The sequence below is a fragment of the Panthera onca genome, chromosome B1, assembly GCF_046562875.1.
Source record: "Panthera onca isolate mPanOnc1 chromosome B1, mPanOnc1 haplotype 2, whole genome shotgun sequence".
NCBI lineage: Eukaryota > Metazoa > Chordata > Mammalia > Carnivora > Felidae > Panthera > Panthera onca.
The window spans coordinates 127,362,776-127,384,841 of record NC_138342.1 but is presented as its reverse complement, the minus strand read 5'-3'; the positions used below and the strand labels follow the sequence as shown (position 1 = coordinate 127,384,841).

At 39.9% G+C, this 22,066-nt stretch overlaps 1 protein-coding gene across 8 annotated transcripts in view; it reads left to right on the top strand.

Annotated features, from left to right (window-relative positions):
* The window catches only part of IQCM (IQ motif containing M), a 649,280-nt gene that overhangs the window by 55,519 nt on the left and 571,695 nt on the right, over positions 1–22,066 (top strand). For all 8 annotated transcript variants that reach the window (XM_078445704.2, XM_078445701.2, XM_078445702.2 and 5 more), the window contains exons 2-3: positions 19,196–19,301; positions 20,141–20,223. In XM_078445704.2, the coding sequence (XP_078301830.2) occupies positions 20,205–20,223 (19 nt within the window). In that variant the 5' untranslated portion in view covers positions 19,196–19,301; positions 20,141–20,204. The remainder of the gene's footprint in view (positions 1–19,195; positions 19,302–20,140; positions 20,224–22,066) is intronic.

Below are 22,066 nucleotides of genomic sequence, written 5' to 3'. Positions count from 1 at the left end.
TATGTATGTGAAGATTTCTTAGACTTAATACTTCTAAAAGTCCTTATTTTCTTCTCACTTTTATATGATAGTTTATATTGACTTTGAATTTTATGTTTATTGTTACATTCCTTTAATATTCTAAGATATTATCTTCTGTCAACTGTCATTGCTGATTAGAGCTTTTGCCTAAGCTGTCATTCTTTTCTATATGGCCTATCTTTTCTCTATGTGGAATTTATGTTCTTTTAAATTCACTTTTTCATTATTCTTCAAATATTTATTGATTGATGACAGTTAGTGCTCTAGGCACTGGGTATTCATCAGTGTACAAAGCAGTAAAAATTCCCTGCACTCAAAGATCTTACAGTCTAACAAGTGAATGTATTAGCTAAGATAAAGCTAGCCATTATAATAAATTAAACACCTGATTATCATTGGCTTAATATTTTGAGATTTTATTTTTTATATTTAACACTGTCTGTTATGGATGCTCCTAGTTAGGGAGTTCTCAAGATACAGGCTTCTTCTACTTTGTGACCGTGTCATCTTTAAGATTTAGTTCTGATGCTGTGCTGGGGTCACCAACAGTCTAGCAGCCAGAGAGGGAAAAGATTGTGGAGGATTACATGGGAGTTTTTTTTTTCCCCCTAAAGTTTATTATTTATGTTGAGAGAAAGAGAGATAAAGTGGGAGGGGCAGAGAGAGAGAGGGAGAGAGAGAGGATCCGAAGCATGCTCTGCACTGTCAGTGCAGAGCCTGGTGAGGGGCTCAAACTCACGAACTGTGAGATTGTGACCTGAGCTGAAACCAAGAGTTGGATGCTTACTGACTGAGCCATCCAGGCGCCCTAGCATGGGAGGTTTTTTTTTTTTCTAAGTTTATTTATTTAGAGAGAGAGAGGGAGAGAGGGGCAGAGAGAGAGGGAGAGAGAATCCTAAGTAGGCTCCACACTGTCAGTGCAGAGCCTCATGTGGGGCTTGAACTCACAAACTGTGAGATCGTGACCTGAGCCGAAACCGAGAGTTGGCTGCTTAGCTGACTGAGCTACCCAGGCACCCCAGCATGGGAGGTTTCTAAGGGCTAGCCTGGGAGATGGCACTTACCACTTTGGCCCATATTCTCATGGCTAGGATGAAGTCACTTGTTCACATTTAACTTCAAGGGTGCCTGGGAAAAGTAGTTCAGCTGTGGGCTGAAGGAAAGAAGAGAAAACACATTTGGGGGCCAGCTAACAGTTTCTGCCCTGCCACAAGTAAAACACATGGTATGCTAAATAGTATTAGTGCTAAGGAGGAAAGTAAGTCAAGGAGGGAGCTAGGGAGGGCTGTGGGAGGTGGGATCACAATTGTATATAGGTGGCTGGTGAAGTCCTTGCTCAGAGGGTACATTTGAGTACACACCTGCAAGAAGTGAGGGTTTGGTACCTTGTGGAGATCTGCAGGAAGAACATTTCAGACATAGCAAATAGCAAATGTAAATGTCTTGAGGTCAGACGCAAGCCTTGTCTGGCTAGGGCAACCAGGAAAGCAGTGTAGTTCCAGGAGTGTGAACAAGGGGTTGGGGTAATAAATTAGGTTAGTGAGGTAACCGATAATGTAGGGCTGTGTGAGCCACCAGTGGGTTTTGAATGGAGGGCATGATCTGACTTAGTGGGATAGCTCTGGTTGCTGAGTTGAGAATAGATTATAGGATAGAGGCAGGGAGCAGAGTGGGGCCAGTTAGAGATACTTTAATAATCTAGGTGGGAGATAGTAATGGTTTGGACTAGAGTGTTAATAGCGAAGGTAGTGCTTAGCTATCAGAATCTGAATCTATTTTGAAAGTATTGCTGGTTTAGGATTAGCCAATGGATAGGATGTGGGATGTACAAAAAACAAAAGGAGTCAGGGATGCCTTAGTACCAAGAAGAATGGAGATGTCATTTGCTGATGTTGGGAAAATTATCAGAGGAAGATTAGAACTCACTTTCAATATGAAAAATTTGAGATGCCTTTATGACGCTCAAATGGGAATGTGAACTAGCCAAGGAGAGAGGACCGGGCTGAAAATACATGTTTGCCAATCATAAACATAGAGATAGTATTTGAAGCCATGAGGCTGGATGACATAACAAAATAAATATATGTAGTGGAAAAGAAAAGAGATTCCAGGTCTGCGTCTAGGGACATTTTGATATTTTGAGGTCAGTGAGATGAGGAGGAACCAGCAAAAATACTGAAGAGGTAAAAAAAAAAAAAAAGTAAGAGAAGGTCTAGGACAGTGGGGGTTCCTAGGAGCCAAATGCAGAAAACATTTCAAGAATGAGTCAGTGATGAAATATGTAAAATACAGTTGATAGGTGAACCAAGATAAAGGCTAAGAATTGGCAGTTGGGTTTAATAGCATGAAGGTCATCAGTGACCCTGATAGAAGGAATGGCAGGTTGTGAGGAGATGGAGATGAGTAAGACTCTGAGATGGAGATGAGTAAGAGGTTTGCTAAGAATTACTTTCATAATTGCCATCTGTGGAAGGGAGGGAAGAAGGCAGGAAGTTGGGCTGTGATGCCCAGTCTAATGAAGGTTGCAGCAAATCCCATGAGGAGCTCTGCTGTTGAGACAGAGTGAGGTATCTGGACCTGCATAAACACCATGTTGACTAGTCATTGGAAGTGGGCTGTCCTGGAAAGGACCCTGATTTTGGACAAAGTGACTCCCTTAGCCAGTGCAGTCTCAGGAAGGGTCAGAACTGTCTCCTGGTGCATTTCTAGCAGCTGGGCAGTAAGTTCTTCTAGAGGCTGTGGTTGGCACATCACAGAGTCCATTAGAAGCAGTTTAGATGGAGTAGTGAGGGCAAAAGCCTGATGAGAGTAGGTTCAAAAAAGAATGGGAAGACAGAAATCAGAGACAGTGAGCACAGATGATTCTTTCCTCTTCATTCCTGATGCTAAGAAGTATCTGGATATAGATTTATTTTTATTCTTCTTGCCTGGCATTCAGAGTGTACTTTGAATCTCAAGATTCATGTCATTTTTCAATACTGGCTCTTCAAACATTGCTTTTTTCCATTTCTTTTTCTTTTTCTTCTTCTTCTTTTTTTCCTTTCTGGAACTTCTTTTATACACATTTTGGGATCTTTTAGTCTATGTTTTATAAATTTTAATTGTTATTTAATCTTTTTATCTATATCTTTGTTATCTTCTGGGAAATTCCTCAGTATTTTTTCTTATACCATATCTAGTCTAGATTTTATTCTGTATACTGAGTTTATAAAATTTTTTCAAAGAATATATTTTTCAATGTTTATTTTTGAGAGAGAGAGAGCAAGAGAGAACACATGCATGTGAACAGGGGAGGTGCAGAGACCACGAGGGGCAGAGGATCCAAAGCAGGCTCCATGCTGACAGCAGAGACTCTGAGGTGGGGCTTGAACTCATGAACCGTGAGATTGTGACCTGAGCCAAAGTCAGATACTCAACCGACTGAGCCACTCAGGTGCCCCTAAAAGAGGGATATATTTTTATCCTGAAAGCTCTGATTTTTTTTATGTCTTTATTTCTGGCTTCTTTGTTTCATATTGTCATATATATATTTTTAGGAATATTATTTCCTCCTCTGTCTCTTGGTGGATTCTTAACCTACTTATTTTAAATTCTTTTATCATTTTCATTTCCGATGGAGTGAATTACTACAGAGTAGTTGATTTTATTGACTGTATCTTTCTTAGTGTTTGTTTTGGGCATGTGTTTTGTAATTTTGAAATGATTTTATAATAATTTTCAGGCTTACGTAGAGTAGAAGTTGTATCATATTTTTATGTTTTATTTATACTCACTGCATTCTGATTCATAGTACTGTAGTTGACACAGTGTTTTCCATTCCAGAACCAGGTCTTAGGTTGGTTCCTAGGAGCTCCTGCCCTTGTGATACTGATGATATTTCAAGTTCTGTCTCTGAGCCAGTGGCTGGTATGGCTGGTCTGGGTGGTGGGACATGTGTATATCTTCTGCCTCCCCAGTATAGAGCTTTTGATAAGTCCTTGCTCCAAGAATGGTTTGGAAGTTGTATTTTCTGCCTCCTCTCATCTGGTGGTTTTTCAGCAGGGCCTGGTCCTGATCCTGCACCTGATGTGGGAATTGGGCTGAGTTCTGGGTTTCCCACTGCGACTGAATTCCAAGTAGCCTCTGCCTGTGTCTAGGAACTAGAACAGCATTCACAGTTTCTTTGCTATCACCACTCTGCATTTGTTTTCTACTCCTGATTACTAAAGATTTCTACCTGATTCAGGCCTGTCTCACTCCTGGGGAAAAAGACTTCAGCCAGATATTGGTGAGAAAAAGATAGGTGTTTTGATATTTGTTGTTCAATATGTTATTCCACTTCGATATTTTTTTTTCTAGAAAGATATAAATGCTAGATATGGTACTGTCTATATCAGTGATGTGGTAATTATAGGTGTTTTTGTCTCTTTTGATGATTCTTCATGTTTCTAAAGTTTATACCTATTTACCCCTCACTCTCACTTCCTCTTTTTACTTACTTTTAAAAAATCCTTTTTGGAGGGACACCTGGGTGGCTCAGTTGGTTAAGCTTACGACTTCAGCTCAGGTCATGATCTCATGGCTTGTGAGTTCAAGCTCTGTGTTGGGCTCTGTGCTGGCAGCTCAGAGCCTGGAGCCTGCTTCAGATTCTCTGTCTCCCTCTCTCTCCTTACCCCTCCCCTGCTCATACTCTGTCTCTCAAAAATAAATAAATATTTAAAAAAATAAAAAAAGAAATCCTTTATGGAATCTGCATGTGTTTATAGACTCAAGAGTAGAATTTGTTACTAAGTTTTTCCAAGCATGCCATTGCCCTGAAATTCTTTCATTTCTTGTCTGATTATGCTGACCAAGTGCCTCAAGGCACTCTCTTTCTTTCTGTGCTATTCCCACCCTCCACAAGTCAGCTGCTTGTCCTGTTTTTCAGGAAACTCTTTTCTCTCTCTTGGCTTTACGTATCACTTGAGTCTTACAGACTTTCAAATCTACATCTCTAACATGGAGAGGTGGAAGAGGAAAGGATCCATATGGAAATGAGGGCTTAGATGAGCCAGGCTTAGGAGCTATGCTGAATATTTTCATACAGTTATTCATTCATTTGATCTCCTAGCAGCACTATGAGGCATAAGAATGACGATGATCCATATTTTACAGATAAAAGAGCTCAAGCTTATAGAGTTAAGTAAATAGCTAACCTAATTTATATGGGACTGAGGTGGCTGCCAAGACTCAGGACCTTCAGTTTTAAAACAGGAAAGTCCTAGGCAAACGGATGAATTGGTCCCCCCCCCCGCCCATGTCTAAGGACAATGACCAGGAAGGTGCAAAGCCCTCGGCTTGAACCCAGGTCCTCTTGAGACTACCGTCTTTGCTCTTCACCACCATGTTATATTTTCTGTATTAGAACAAAGTAGGGATAAAAGGACTGATTCACAGAGGAGATAGAAAGTAAAGGCATGAAAGAATTCATGAACGGGGTGTACTATTTCCTGGAAGGAATTTTGTTAGGGAAAATTGTGCTTTAGCAGGAGTCAGGAGACCTGAATTCTGGTTCCAGGGTGTCCACAAACCTAGTGGTAAGTTGGACAAATCACTCACATCCCCATACAGCTGTATTCTCACCCATAAAATGAGGACTAACAAGAAGGCGACTCCTAAGATTGTTTCCAAATTTAAAATAAACTCCAAAACTGTTTCATAGCCCATCAAGTTATAAGGTAATGGGGAAAGAAGAAATCTGAAAATAGATATCAGGATTTATAGTATTTCATGATTTTGTTCATATTTCTAGATCTAGCTCTTTAACATCAACGCGACTATCTGAGCACAGCCAAATTCCATTGAAACAGTTTGACAGTTCTGGTCTTTAATTTATTTTATTTAATTTGTGGTAATTAACTTTATAGTGTTTTCATTGTTGTCTCTAGCTGTTTACATAATGTCCTAAACATCTAAGCAGGAGCTGCTTTAAAATCTGGCTTTCATTCTTTATTGTTATTTATAAAATGTTAATGTCTTCTATTTAAGGCATGTGTGATTAATAGCTGAGAGAATGTACTTTTATAACAGCACAGTTTTCATCTGTGAAAAATCATGAGAAACAGAGTCCCAACATGCCACAATTCTTGTTGAAGGCATAACTGCATGTATTGAGATGTGAATCTTCCTAAGATATATGGAAAGCATTTCTGATATAATAGAGTGCTTAAGAAGTAAAGTACTGTGACCTTTTTTTGTTGTTCCTGGACGCATGAATTGTATCTGATATGTTTCTAACTAAAATTTCACCAAATTCAAATTTACAAGATATAACTTCAAATATTTTTAACATTTCATTCAAGAAAAATCTTATTACCTGCTCCCCGGCCCCTTTCTGTCAGTATCTTAAGGTTAAATTCAAAGACTGGGAGTTTTAGATGAGAAAAACGTGGAATAGTGTTGGCTTTTCTGAAACCAGTGTGTGTGCGTGTGTGTGTGTGTGTGTGTGTGTGTGTGTGTGTGTGTGTGTGTGTGTGATTACTACTCAATTTGGGCCAAAGTAATTAGCTCCTTTCCTCATTTGGATAATTATGGTCTTCCTATCAAGGGAACTAGGTGCATAAAATTAAACAATCCCATACATCACCTGGTGCTCATCACCACAAGTGCACTCCTTAATCCCCATGCTAGCTGTGGGAACTTGGAAAAGTTGTTTGAATTTCACTGAACCTCAGTTTCTCCAGGCAGTGAAATGAAATCCTAACTACTTCCTCCAGCTGCTGGAAGGAGTAAACAAGATAATGTATGAATGCACTTCCTCCCCTACCCTCTTGCCTAGGAAACTAGGAAACACACTTCAGCCATCACTTCACAGATGCCACTTTTTTGAGAAAATCTTTTGTAATGGCCACCCTGTGGGACTTTACCCGGCCTCCTGCTACATTTGGTCCCAGCACTCTGAACTTTTCCTGTGTACATACACATCATCGGTTAGAAGTATGTATTCGTTTGCTGGTCATTTATTAATGTCAGTGTCACCCACTAGAGACCATTGGCTCCATTAAAAAAAGTCCATTAGCCATACTGCAAAAAATCATGACACATTACATGGAAAAATTAGTAGTACTGAGATTTCTAAATAAATATTAGGAACTCTGTGAAAACTAAGATTATAATGTTAGAGGACTTCTTGTAGGAATTCAAATACATTTTTTACGAGGTCCTTATTGCTTGGTTAGCCATGTGATCAGTCTTATGGAAGACACAAAAGAAATAAAAAAAAAACTAGTTCCTTCCCTAGTGGGGCTTACATTCTAGTGTAGATATTGTTGGCCTTTAGCAAAGTTCTTAGCTTCATTTTTTCTTTTGAGAAGGAGTAAGAAGAGTAGAAACAAAACTATCTACAATGATGAAAGTAGTGTTTTCAGAGGATTAATAGGTTGCTTTGAAAAACTAATAATTAAAACTTAAAATTTATTGTTAAATTTAAATTTATGTATAACATACTATCAGAAAAGTGCACCATTCCTAAGTATACAGCTTGAGGAATATTCACAAAGTAAACATGCCTGTGTAACCACCATCTGATAAATAAACATTACCAGCACCCTATAGGCTTTCCTTGTGCCCCATCAGACACTACACCCTTTCTCCAAAAGGTCACCATTACCCTGTTTTCTATTACCATTAATATTTTGCCTTTTGTGAACTTGACATTAATGGAGGTATACATTCTGTCTTCTCCATGCATTATCTCAGGATTGTGTGTGTGTGTGTGTGATAGAAAGAGAGAGGGAGAGAGAGAGAAAGAGAGAGAGAGAGAGAGAGAGTCAGTTATGTCTGTGTGTATAGCAGGTCATCCTCACTGCTGTGACACATTGAATTGTATGAATATGCTGCGATTTATCTATTCTACTGTCAGTGGACACTGGAGTTGCTTCTAGTTTTTCCTGTTACAGAATAGTGCTGAGCTCAGTGATCATTCTTATATGTGTCTTTTAGTATACATTGTAAAGTGTTTCTGTTGGGAGTGGGAGGCTGGGCCATAGTTAGGCATATATTTAGCTTTTTTTTTTCTTAATATGAAATTTATTGTCAAATTGGTTTCTATACAACACCCAGAGCTCATCCCAACAGGTGCCCTCCTCAATGCCCATCACCCACCCTCCCCTCCCTCCCACCCCCCCATCAACCCTCAGTTTGTTCTCAGTGTTTAAGAGTCTGTTATGTTTTGGTTCCCTCTGTCTCTAACTTTTTTTTCCTTCCCCTCCCCCTGGCCTTCTGTTAAGTTTTTCAGCATCCACAAAAGAGTGAAAACATATGGTATCTGTCTTTCTCTGTATGACTTATTTCACTTAGCATAACACTCTCCAGTTCCATCCACATTGCTACAGAAGGCCATATTTCATTCTTTCTCATTGCCACATAGTATTCCATTGTGTGTATAAAGCAAAATTTCTTTATCCATTAATCAGTTGATGGACATTTAGGCTCTTTGGATAATTTGGCTATTGTTGAAAGTGCTGCTGTAAACATTGGGGTACAAGTGCCCCTATGCATCATCACTCCTGTATCCCTTGGGTAAATTCCTAGCAGCGCTAATGCTGGGTCATGAGGTAGATCTATTTTTAATTTTTTGAGGAACGTCCACACTGTTTTCCAGAACAGCTGCACAGATTTGCATTCCCACCAATAGTGCAAGAGGGATCCCATTTCTCCACATCCTCGCCAGCATCTATAGTCTCCTGATTTGTTCATTTTAACCACTCTGACTGGCGTGAGGTGGTATCTGAGTGTGGTTTTGATTTGTATTTCCCTGACGAGGAGCGACGTTGAGCATCTTTTCATGTGCCTGTTGGCCATCCGGATGTCTTCTTTAGAGAAGTGTCTATTCATGTCTTCTGCCCATTTCTGCACTGGATTATTTGTCTTTTGGGTATGGAGTTTGGTGAATTCTTTATAGATTTTGGATACCAGCCCTTTGTCCGATATGTCATTCCCATTCTGTTGGTTGCCTTTTAGTTTTGTTGATTGTTTCCTTTGCAGTGCAGAAGGTTTTCATCTTCATGAAGTCCCAATAGTTCATTTTTGCTTTTAATTCCCTTGCCTTTGGGTATGTGTCAAGTACGTAATTGCTGTGGCTGAGGTCAGAGAGGTTTTTTTCCTGCTTTCTCCTCTAGGGTTGATGGTTTCCTGTCTCACATTCAGGTCCTTTATCCATTTTGAGTTTAATTTGTGAATGGTGTACGAAAGTGGTCTAGTTTCATCCTTCTGCATGTTGCTGTCCAGCTCTCCCAGCACCATTTGTTAAAGAGGCTGTCTTTTTTCCTTGGATACTCTTTCCTGCTTTGTCAAAGATTAGTTGGCCATACTTTTGTGGGTCCAATTCTGGAGTCTCTATTCTATTCCATTGGTCCATATCTGTTTTTGTGCCATTACCATGCTATCTTGATGGTTACAGCTTTGGAGTAGAGGCTAAAGTCTGGGATTGTGATGCCTCCTGCTTTGGTCTTCTTCTTCAATATTACATTGGCTATTTGGGGTCTTTTGTGGTTCCATACAAATTTTAGGATTGTTTGTTCCAGCTTCAAGAAGAATTCTGGTACAATTTTGATTGGGATTGCATTGAATGTGTAGATAGCTTTGGGTAGTATTGGCATTTTAACAATATTCTTCCAATCCATGAGCACAGAATGTTTTTCCATTTCTTTATATCTTCCTCAATTTCCTTCATAAGCTTTCTATAGTTTTCAGCAAACAGATCTTTTACATCTTTGGTTAGGTTTATTCCTAGGTATTTTATGATTCTGGGTGCAATTGTGAATGGGATCAGTTTCTTTATTTGTCATTCTGTTGCTTCATTTTTAGTGTATAAAATGCAACTGATTTATGTACATTGATTTTGTATCCTGTGACTTTGTTGAATTCATGTATCAGTTCTAGCAGACTTTTGGTGGAGTCTATCAGATTTCCTGTGTATAATATCATGTCATCTGCAAAAAGTGAAAGCTTGACTTCATCTTTGCCAATTTTGATGCCTTTGATTTCCTTTTGTTGTCTGATTGCTGATGCTAGAGCTTCCAACACTATATTAAACAACAGTGGTGAGAGTGGACATCCCTGTTGTGTTCCTGATCTCAGGGGGAAAGCTCTCAGTTTTTCCCCATTGAGGATGATGTTAGCTGTGCGCTTTTCATAAATGGCTTTTATGATGTTTAAGTATGTTCCTTCTATCCCGACTTTCTCGAGGGTTTTTGTTAAGAAAGGTTGCTGAATTTTGTCAAATGCTTTTTCTGCATCAATTGACAGGATCATATGGTTCTTATCTTTTCTTTTATTAATGTGATGTATCACATTGACTGATTTGCAAATGTTGAACCAGCCCTGCATCCCAGGAATGAATCCCACTTGATCATGGCGAAGAATTCTTTTCATATGCTGTTGAATTCGATTTGCTAGTATCTTGTTGAGAATTTTTGCATCCATATTCATCAGGGGTATTGACCTGTAGTGCTCTTTTTTTACTGGGTCTCTGTCTGGTTTAGGAATCAAAGTAATGCTGGCTTCATAGAATGAGTCTGGAAGTTTTCCTTCCCTTTCTATTTTTTGGAATAGCTTGAGAAAGATAGGTATTATCTCTGCTTTAAACGTCTGGTAGAACTCCCCTGGGAAGCCATCTGGCCCTAGATTCTTATTTGTTGGAAGATTTTTGGTAACTGATTCAATTTCTTTGCTGGTTATGGGTCTGTTAAAGTTTTCTGTTTCTTCCTGTTTCAGTTTTGGAAGTGTGTGGGTGCTTAGGAATTTGTCCATTTCTTACAGGTTGTTCAGTTTGTTGGCATATAATTTTTCATAGTATTTGCTGATAATTGCTTGTATTTCTGAGGGATTGGTTGTAATAATTCCATTTTCATTCATGATTTTATCTATTCGGGTCCTCTCCCTTTTCTTTTTGAGAAGCCTGGCTAGAGGTTTACCAATTTTGTTTATTTTTTCAAAAAACCAACTCTTGGTTTCATTCATCTGCTCTACAGGTTTTTTTTTTTAGAATCTTTATTGTTTATTTCTGCTCTGATCTTTATTATTTCTCTTCTTCGGCTTGGTTTGGGGTGTCCTTGCTGTTCTGCTTCTATTTCCTTTAGGTGTGCCCTTAGATTTTGTATTTGGGATTTTTCTTGTTTCTTGATATAGGCTGGATTGCAATGTTATTTTCCTCTGAGGACGGCCTTTGTTGCATCCCAAAGCATTTGGATTGTTGTGTTTTCATTTTCATTTGTTTCCATATATTTTTAAATTTCTTCTCTAATTGCCTGGTTGACCCATTCATTCTTTAGTAGGGTGTTTTTTAACCTCCATGCTTTTGGAGGTTTTCCAGACTTTTTCCTGTGGTTGATTTCAAGTTTCATAGCATTGTGGTCTGAAAGTATGCATGGTATGATCTCAATTCTTGTATACTTATGAAGGGCTGTTTTGTGACCCAGTATGTGATCTATCTTGGAGAATGTTCCATGTGCATTCGAGAAGAAAGTATATTCTGATGCTTTGGGATACAGAGTTCTAAATATACCTGTCAAGTCCATCCGATCCAATGTATCATTCAGGACCCTTGTTTCTTTATTGATCCTGTGTCTAGATGATTTATCTATTGCTGCAAGTGGAGTATTAAAGTCCCTTGCAATTACCACATTTTTATCAATAAGGTTGCTTATGTTTGTGATTGTTTTATGTATTTGAGGGCTCTGTATTTGGCTCACAGACATTTATATGTCTAGCTCTTCCTGATGAATAGACCCTGCAATTATTATGTAATGCCCTTCTTCATCTCTTGTTACAGCCTTTAATTTGAAGTCTAGTTTGTCTGATATAAGTATGGCTACTCCAGTTTTCTTTTGACTTCCAGTAGCATGATAGATAGTTCTCCATCCCCTCACTTCCAATCTGAAGGTGTCCTCAGGTCTAAAACGAGTCTCTTGTAGACAACAAATAGATGGGTCTTGCTTTTTTTAATCTATTCTGATACCCTATGTCTTTTGGTTGGAGCATTTAGTCCATTTACATTCAGTGTTATTATTGAAGGATATGGGTTTAGAGTCATTGTGATGTCTTTAGGTTTCATGCTTGTAGTGATGTCTCTGGTACTTTGTGGTCCTTGCAGCATTTCACTCACAGAATCCCCCTTAGGATCTCTTGTAGGGCTGGTTTAATGGTGATTAATTCCTGAAGTTTTTGTTTGTTTGGGAAGACCTTTATTTCTCTTTCTATTCTGAATGACAGACTTGCTGGATAAAGGATTCATGGCTGCATATTTTTTTCTGTTCATCATATTGAAGATTTCCTGCCATTCCTTTCTGTCCTGCCAAGTTTCAGTATATAGGTCTGGCACTAGTCTTATGGGTCTCCCTTTATGTTAGAGTGTGTTTACCCCTAGCTGCTTTCAGAATTTTCATTATCCTTGTATTTTGCCAGTTTCACTATGATGTGTCGTGCAGAAGATTGATGCAAGTTACGTCTGAAGAGAGTTCCCTGTGCCTCTTGGATTTCAATGCCTGTTTCCTTCCCCAGATCAGAGAAGTTCTCAGCTATGATTTGTTCAAGTACACTTTATGCCCCTTTCTCTTCTTCTTCTTCTGGAATACCTATGATACAGATATTGCTCTGTTTGATTGCATCACTTAATTCTGTAATTCTCCCCTCATACTGCTGGATTTTTTTTTATCTCTCTTTTCTCAGCTTCCTCTTTTTCCATAATTTTATCTTCTAATTCACCTATTCTCTCCTCTGCCTCTTCAATCTGAGCTGTGGTCACCTCCATTTTATTTTGCACCTCATTTATAGCATTTTTTAGCTCCTCATGACTATTTCTTAGTCCTTTGGTCTCTGTAGCAAAAGATTCTCTGCTGTCCTCTATACTTTTTCAAGCCCTGTGATTAATTTTATGACTATTATTCTAAATTCTTGTTCTGTTATATTGCTTATATAATTTTTGACCAATTTGTTAGTGTCACTACTTCCTGGAGTTTCTTTTGAGGAGAATTCTTCTGTTTCATCATTTTGGGTAGCCCCTGGGGTGGTGTGGAACTGCAGGGCACTTCCCCTGTGCAGTGTGGAGAAACTTGTGTTGGTGGGCAGGGCCTCAGTGAGACCCAATGTCTGCCCCCAGCCCACCGCTGGGGCCACAGTCAGACTGGTGTGTACCTTATCTTCCCCTCTCCCAAGGGCCCAACTCACTGTGGAGTGGTGTGGCCCCTGTCCAGGCTACTTGCACGCTTCCAGGCTTGTGGTGCTGCTTTGATGGGATCTGGTGTATTAGCTGGGGTGGATCTGTAAGGTGCGTAGGGGCAGGAGGGGCAGGCTTAGCTTGCTTTGCCATAGGTGGTCCCCTGTGGGCCCTGCAGCCCCTGTGGGCCATCCCGTCGGAGGGATGGATCCACAGAAGCACAGCATTGGGTGCTTGTGTGGTACAAGCAAGTAAGTTCAGTGATGGGAACTGGTTCCCTTTGATTTTGGCTGGGGAATGGGAGAGGGAGATGGTGCTTGACAGCACCTTTGTTCTCTGCCGCGCTGAGTTCTGTCTTCTAGGGCTCAACACCTCTCCCTCCCGGTGTCCTCTCACCCTCCCACTCTCCGAGCAGAGCTGTTGACTTTTAACATTCCAGATGTTAAGTCCTGCTGGCTGTCAGAACACATTCCGTCTGGCCCCTCCGCATTTGCAAGCCAGACTTGGGGGCTCTGCCTTGCCGGGGGGCTGCCCCTCCACCGCCCAGCTCCCTCCCACCAGTCCATGTAGCGCACAATGCCTCCCCGCCCTTCCTACCCTCTTCCATGGGCCTCTTGTCTATGCTTGGCTCCAGAGAGTCTGTTCTGCTAGTCTTCTGGTGGTTTTCTGGGTTATATAGGCAGGTGTGGGTGGAATCCAAGTGATCAGCAGGACATGGTGAGCCCAGTGCCCTCCTATGCCACCATCTTCTTTTTTAACCTATTTAGGTTTTGAACATACTGCCAAATAGTTTTCCAGAGATTACCAATTTACACTCCCAACAGGCAGTAAATGCATATTTCAGTAGCTCTATATCCTTGTCAACACCTAGGATTTTGTGAAAGCCATTTGTTTGGGTGTGTGGTAGTTGTGGTTTTACTTTGTGTTTCCTTAATGACCAATGAGTTTTGAGCCATCTTTTCACATGCTGATGTCCCATTGAAAATCCTCTTTGCAGTGTCCATTGCAATCATTTGCCTACCTTTATATTAGATTGTCTGTCTTTTCCTTTGATTTGTCAAAATTGTCTATGTTGTGTATGTTATTTTTGTGCTTATGATTTTGGAAAGTTCAGGGACTAAAAGTCAATATTTCAGTTCTCTCTAGTAGTTGATCTCTTTACTGAAGTACGGCTACATCTGACATTGATTGCTTCCCTCTCCCTGACCGGTTACTCCACTTGACCACTGTGGAATGATAGTCTTATCTTGCCAACCCTGGCCCTCATCTCCTGTTGGTAAACTTTGATTCTCAGTGGCCTTAAATGTACATGTTCATGTGTTCCCAAATCCTATTTTATCTATCTCTGTATCAAAACCCTAAGGTAAGAACACAGAAAAACTTTATAGCTTATTGCATATGGCTCAGAAGGACCAGTTTTACACATTGAAGCCAAATGGGAAAGAATTTGTATATTTAAGCTTAGAGTATTTTCAAGCATCATGTGCGAGTCTTCTCAGTTTAACATCTCCTTTTTAACGACTTGCTAATTGAAATGAAATTAATAGCTATCTTTGGTGATTTGAAGACCTAAATATTTTATGTAAAACCAGGAATATTTGGGATCTCCTAATTAAGTGCCAGTGTCCATGCAAGCCCACAAGGAAATACAGCATAATGTCTGTTTTATGAAGTTGAACCTTACACTCACAAGGCACCTGTAGTCACCGACTGGACTTTTCCAACCCTGGAGTGTTGGGTTGGTGTTGGTGGCAGTGAGGGCCATGCAGGGAGAAGGTCTGAGACTCTCTTGAGTGAGAACAGCCAGGCTTTCATCTATTGTCCTCATTGACTTCTGAGAAACTGTTTCCTTTAAACATAGGTTGAAGCTGCTCTTTTAAGAATTGTGTGTCTATTTTAAATTCTTCACTTATAGACAGGAATTCAGGAAGGAAGTGGAATTCTATGAGGTTAAGTGGTTTGGCTGAGATCACACACTTTGGCAATGACAGAATCAGGACTGAAATCCAACTTTGCTATCTCCACAGTGCTCTGAGATTCTGATATTTGTGTCAGCTGGGGCAATATCCTAATGATTCAATTATGTCCTTTCCCTTCCCACTTCCTGGCTCTGAGAAATGTCTTCATCCAAGTTAATTAGACAATCGGAGGTTTCTGCGTCAGGAAAGAAGTGTGTTTGCCACTGTTACATGTGTTCCCCAGGATCCCAGCTTAGTTGATACTGGTGTTGGCGAATTCATAAAGTATCTTCTTTCCAACTCATTTTATGGCTATCTCATTAATTTGGTTCATAATTTTAATTATACAGTTATAAGTTTTTTATTCTCCTGTTCTCTGAGTATACCTTTTTACCCATTATAAATGTCTAATATTGGCTCTGTTATATTGGACCTAGTGAGGACTTGTTCTGTTTCCTTTTTTCTCCCTATACTCCTTTTTTTTTTTTTTTTTTTATTCCTATTGTTTGGTGCCAGCATATCTGATATCTGGTCTGAGGGACAAGGAGACTTGGCAGAGAGAAGTTTGGAAACAAATCTGGAAAAGGACCCAAAGATCCTTGTTTTCTTGAAAGAGAAAAAGTGGAGGAGGGCTCACACTTATCAGGGAATGAAACAGGACAAGCGACAGGACAAAATCTGAGAGGGAGACCCTGGTGGCCAAGGGTAGAGAGCACATGAGGAGGGTTGCAACCAGGGATGTGATGGAAAGAGGTCAGGCCTAGGCCACTTTCTTGGATATTCTGCTCAGGAAAGTGAAGAGGAACTAGAGGGAGGCACAAACTCTTCATAGTGTTTGAGTTTTGGGGCCAGTTAGAATTGCATACAAAAGCAATGTAATAACAGTTTTTAGAAACTAATGGGGCCTTCCAGGTATTATTTCCCAACAGTTTTATTTTGCAAATAAGGAAGCTGAGGCTAAGAGAAGTCAAAGCAAGCCCCTTGGCTCAGTTCTGGATGGAGCTGTGCGATGACAGTGCTATATTTTTCATCCATACTTACTCAGTTGCGAGAGAGAGAAAAGCCCAAGGCAAGAAGCTGGGTTTTATTCTAAATGCATTCGGAAGTAATGGAAAGGGAATGATATGCTCTGATAAACATTTAAGAAGACAACTTCTGTTGTGTGGAGAATGAATGGGAATAGGATTAGATTGGAAATTGAGAGAGCAGGTAGGGGGCTATTTCAGCATTCCAAGAATGAAATGATTGTGACTGGGAAGAGGGAAGATGAGGAGAAGCAGATGTATTTTGAAGTTAAAAATGTAGAAGACTTGATGGATTGGATGTGGTAGGTAAAAATACGGAGGAGTCAACGTTTTATGGCTTGAGTAACTGGGTGGATATAAGTGCAATTTCTAACATGGAAAAGTGGGGAGGGACTAACATGTGATTGAAGGTTAGGAGCATTGCTCTCATTCACCCTTATCTTGACTGTTGAAACTGACTGTCTACATCGATGGACCATGACGTGTTTCCCCAAGTCCTGCTGAATACCATAGGGCAGTTTTTTGTTTTTGTTGTTTTGTTTTGTCACCAGGATCCTTAATTATATAAGGTACCATGATAAATTCTTCCCAGTCATCTACTTTGGAAGGATAAGCTAAGGAGATAAGGTAGGGAAATGCTGTTTCCACTTCTGCTTGCTTTTTTTATCCACATAGAAATAGAATTAGAAACCCTTAGCATTCCTATAACCTGATAGGAGAGCCTTGAGCATCTACGGGAGGAGAGGGGGTGGAAGGACTTTTTCACAGATGTTCCTGAAAAGACATAAGAAGGTAGGGCATCCCTTTCCAGCATCCTGTTGACACAATTACTCATTCCACAAACAGTTTTTGAAATCCTTCTAAATGCTAGGTCCTGTTTAAGGCACTGGGACTGAAGCAGGGAAGAAAAGAGAATCCTTCCTTTATGGAAGTCACATTCCAGAACACTGCTTATGTCATTGCTTGCTTCAAACTATTTCAATGGTTTGTTGCCCACTTCAACAGCATATAGTCTAACCCTCTGCTTAAATCAGAGCCACTATTTGCTGTCCATGTGCTTTCTCACCTTACATTTGCTGTTTCTCTCACCTGCCTGCTTCTCTGTTCCTCTTAAAGCAGCCAACCTGACCCACTCGGGACGGATCTGATACTCAGTACCATACAGGTGTGCTGGCCAGCATCCACTTCTAATTGGTTGATGCCTGTGCTGAACCAGTTTTTCAAAATTTCACTGTTACCTCAACAGTCACCCTTCCATATTTTGCTCAGTCTCCCTTTGATGCATTTCTTCAGTCCTTTCTTAGCCTTCAGTGGTCTTGTCTTCATTTGAACTCATGGCACTCATGGGTTTATATCACTTATTTACAAAGCTCACAGGCTTTCTTATGACATCTGCCATATAGTTGTTTGGATTTTATTTAAAATTTTGACTTATGTGTTTGCCTTTTCTTCCAAAATGGATGAAGTACCCCTTGTAAAACCCAGATACTAGATTTGCTCTTATTAATTGAAATTGGTCAATATATCAGGAGGTATGCAACATTTCATAACTGTCTGCTGGGGATGGAAAGTGGAGAGGGACCCTATCTGATATTCTGTGTTCTGTATCTTTAATCAGTTCCATCCTCATCATTTTCTAGGAAATGGACACCTCTGTCTATCTAATGACTTTTCCATTTGCTTTATACTCTGATCCATGTAATATTTTCACAGTTGTTATAGACTCCAAAGACTTCATCCACCCCCAGATTCTGTCTCAGTTACTCCCTATCACCTTGGGTTTGTGGGGACATTACCACACCAGCACCCCTTAGGATGCTTGGCTAGTTTTGTGCATTAAAAGGACTGTGGGACGGCTTTCTTGCCAGCCAATTTAATGCAGGCTGACACTCCTGGCATACTGAATTAAGGTGGAAGAGCCAACCGCCGCAGAGAAGAGTCCATTGCTATGGAGATTAAAACAAGAAAATGACAGAGCACAAAACACCTTTGTTTTCTTCTTATATTTAAATGGAAAGGAGATAGTAATTAAGCCAGACCAGAAGATGAGTTTTGATTGTTAATTGCTAAGGGAGGTGCAGTATTTCAATTTGTCCCAGTTCATTTGTACAATCAGGCAAATGAGGTACATGGTCTGTACTCTTGCCCATGGTATAATGCTGACAATTTGAGAATGAATCATTTTTGGATGTTTCAGATTTGCTTTTTAAAACTAACTGCAATATTTCCCCCCCTCTGAGTAGAAGCTGAGAAAAAGTGTTGTAGCCTTTTACCTAAGATCATGTTGTCATAGAGTCATGACTTCCATAGGGCCATGATGGCTTGTGCATTTACTCAAATAATGCCCAGAGTATTTAAAAGGTCTTGAATACTTCACCACAGTTTGATGCTCTAGTCAGCTAATTAAAAATTATACCTAGGGTTTTAGAACAAGAGGGTCCATGGGACTCTGTAAAACATTTAATATTCCTATTTCTAATTATAAAGTCATGTGAGCACACAGTAATATGCATTGGTATAACTGACTTCCTGGGGTCATTTGACTCCCTGGGGTAACATTTGACTCCCTGGGGTAACCCCTGACTCCCTGGGGTAACATTTGAAGCATTTTGGATAATCCATTGGAAGTAGTGATAATTTCAAACATAGGAAGAAGGGCTCAGCTTAGTCAACATGTTTATCAGCCCTTTACTGAGCACTTCCAGAATGTGATTCACTGAGGTGGGCATTAGGAAGTTCAAGGCAAAAGGCAGTGGTTCACTCCTCCAGCTGAACCTTTGAATCTTTTGGGAAACTTAAAAAACAAAACAAAACAAAAAAACACAGATTCCTAGGCCCAACTCTAGACTTTGATTTCATTTTTAACCATTTCCCACCCAGGCAACTTAAATAGACATCCAGGGTTGAGGAGCCACTGGTATAAAGTACACTGTGGTTTTCAAGGCACTTAGAGTTTAATTAAGAATACAGAACTTCTATTTATATCTTTCACTCTGTTTTTTTGTTTGTTTTTTTAGCTCCCTACACAGAAGCATGTACTAAGTTTCAAGTAAGAGGCATGGACATCATAACTGCTGTGTTTGCAAGAACAGGCCCCTAGAGGCTGGGGTGATCATGGAGGAGGTAGGATTTGAACCTATGTTGTAAGGATGGGTAGGACATAAGAAAACAAAGGTGTGAGAACGGGGCATTCTGAGTAGAAAACTAATGTCAACCTAAGCTCAAGTGTGTTGGCTCAAAGCAAGGATGTGTAAGGTATGTGCCAGGTATTAACTGGATATTAGTGGGAAAATAGTGAGAATTCAGAGGGGCCTGCATAGGGAATTGGGCCCAAAGATCTGGATTTGAGTTCTGTACATGCCACTAAATATATGCTTACTTTGACAAGTTGTTTCACATCTCTGAGCTCCAGTTTCCACATCTGCCAAAAGTGGGATAAGTTCCAGTCAGGTTGTTTGGAATCAGTAAGGTGATACACACACACACACACACACACACACACACACACACACACACACAAGCATTTGGTAAACCACAGAGCCCCACCCAATGCTAGCTGTTGTGGTTACTGTCTTTAGAAGTGGCAGGCATAGGGTCACCTGGGTGGCTTAGTCGGTTGAGCTTCCGACTTCGGCTCAAGTCATGATCTCGCAGTTCATGAGTTTGAGCCCCGCGTCAGGCTCTGTGCTGACAGCTCAGAGCCTGGAGCCTCCTTTGGATTCTGTGTCTCCCTCTGTCTCTGCCCCTTCCCTGCTCATACTCTGTCTCTCCCTGTCTCTCAAAAATTAATAAATGTTAAAAATTAAAAAAAAAAAGAAGTGGCAGTCATAGGAGATTTTAGAGCAGAGGAGTGATGTATAAAAAGTGTTAATCATCCTATTTTTTTTTTCATGAGTGGGTGAAAGAAATAGATAAAAGCAAGTATTTATTATCAATGCAGTATTTAATGTGATTGTGTTTAGGGACTTGGAACTCAGCTCTCAAAAAAGATCACCCTAACCGCCCATCACGACTGCTGTGGAAGTTATGTCTGATAAAAAAGAAGGTGAGTATTGCACTTCCCTAACGACTCAGTGCGCAACGCATGGTGCTCCAACAGTTTTGAGAAACTTCTAATTATTAATATCTGGAGCACTAAAGTTACTGGTGTGACTTGTAAGAATTCACCTCCTTCCCTTTATTTAAATATAACCAATCTCTCTTTGAGAGATCTATAGCAACTTTTAATTTAGTGTGCTGTCCAACATGGTATCTACTGGCCACATATGGCTATTGATTGCTTAAAATGTGACCAAACTAAGGATTGAGTGTTTGATTTTAATTCTTTTAATTTAAATGTAATTAATTTTAATTTAAATGTAATTTGATTTATTAAAATATTTAACTCAGTTATTGGAAAACTTTTAACCATGTTTAGAGGAACTTGAGTATGTGAATATACTTTTGCAAGTGGATATTTTAGAGAACCTGAATAGATTATTTTTGAGTAAAGACCAACATCTGAATTGAGAGGTATATAAGTGTAAAATATATACATGATTTTTGAAGACAACAAAAAAAGAATGTAAATATCATTAATTTTTAGTATCAATTGATGTGGAAATGATATTTGGATATATGTCCTTTAAATAAAATCTATAACAGTTATGTATGTTATTAAAATTAATTCCATCTTTTTTCACTTTTAGAAATGTGTCTATATTAGGCTCACATTGTATTTATTTAAAAAGAATTTTTTAAAAAATGTTTATTTATTTTTGAGAGATTGAGAGAGAGAGACACAGAGTGCGAGCAAGGCAGGGGCAGAGAGAGAAGGAGACACAGAATCTGAAGCAGGCTCCAGGCTCCGAGCTGTCAGCACAGAGCCCAACGCAGGGCTCGAACCCACAAACCACAAGATCATGACCTGAGCTGAAGTCAGACACTTAACTGACTGAGCCACCCAGGCACCCTTCACATTGTATTTCATTTAGATCTAATCTAGATTTGGCAACATGCAGGTAACCTTAAATTTAGGCTTAGGTAACCAGATTGAGAAACATAGAGTGCTGCATAGAGGCTGAGATCATTAAGATTTCCTGTTAGGCTACCTCTCTTTGACTCTTGTGACCCCAGGCAGTATATGATACAGGCCAGCCAGCTTCTATTCTGGGCTACAAATAGAGCGCTGTGTGGATTACTTTAACTCTCTATCCGGATAATACAGCACATTTTTAAGATGTATAGGACAGAAGGGAAGAAGATCCATAAAGTAGAGGAGGACTGTTCTCTAGTTCCATTTTGCCTTAGGGTCATGTCCATAATTAATTAAATTATATTTGAAGTCTTGATACTGAGAGCTGGTAATTCCCATGTATCTCCTTAGCAACCTAATCCCACTCTGGGAAAGATTAACATAGAGAGATTGTTTTGGAGGGGAGGTACACTGTAAAATCTCCCTGAGGTAGGTAGAAACCTTAATTAGTTTATTGTTGTAAAGACGATAAACCACTTGGCTAAAGAAGGAATAAAGAAAGTGGGGAAGTGAGGAAAAGTGTGTAAGGGACAACTCAACAGAATGCTGTTACAATGGAACTGAAGAGTTGGGTCTTAATGGAGAATGTGCTGTAGAAAAAATTGTCAAATATGTGTTTTAGGAGATTATAGCCATATGTCACTTGGAATTTGGGTTTCGTTTGGTTTTTTGGGGGGGCGCCTGGGTGGCTCAGTTGGTTAAGTATCCAACTCTTGATTTCGGCTCAGGTCATGATCTCACAGTTTGTGAGATTGAGCCCTGCATCAGGCTCTGGGCTGATATCAAGAAGCCTGCTTGGGATTCTCTCTCTGCCCCTCCCCTGCTTGTGCGCTCTCGCATATTCTCTCAAAATAATCTTTAAAAAAATAAATTC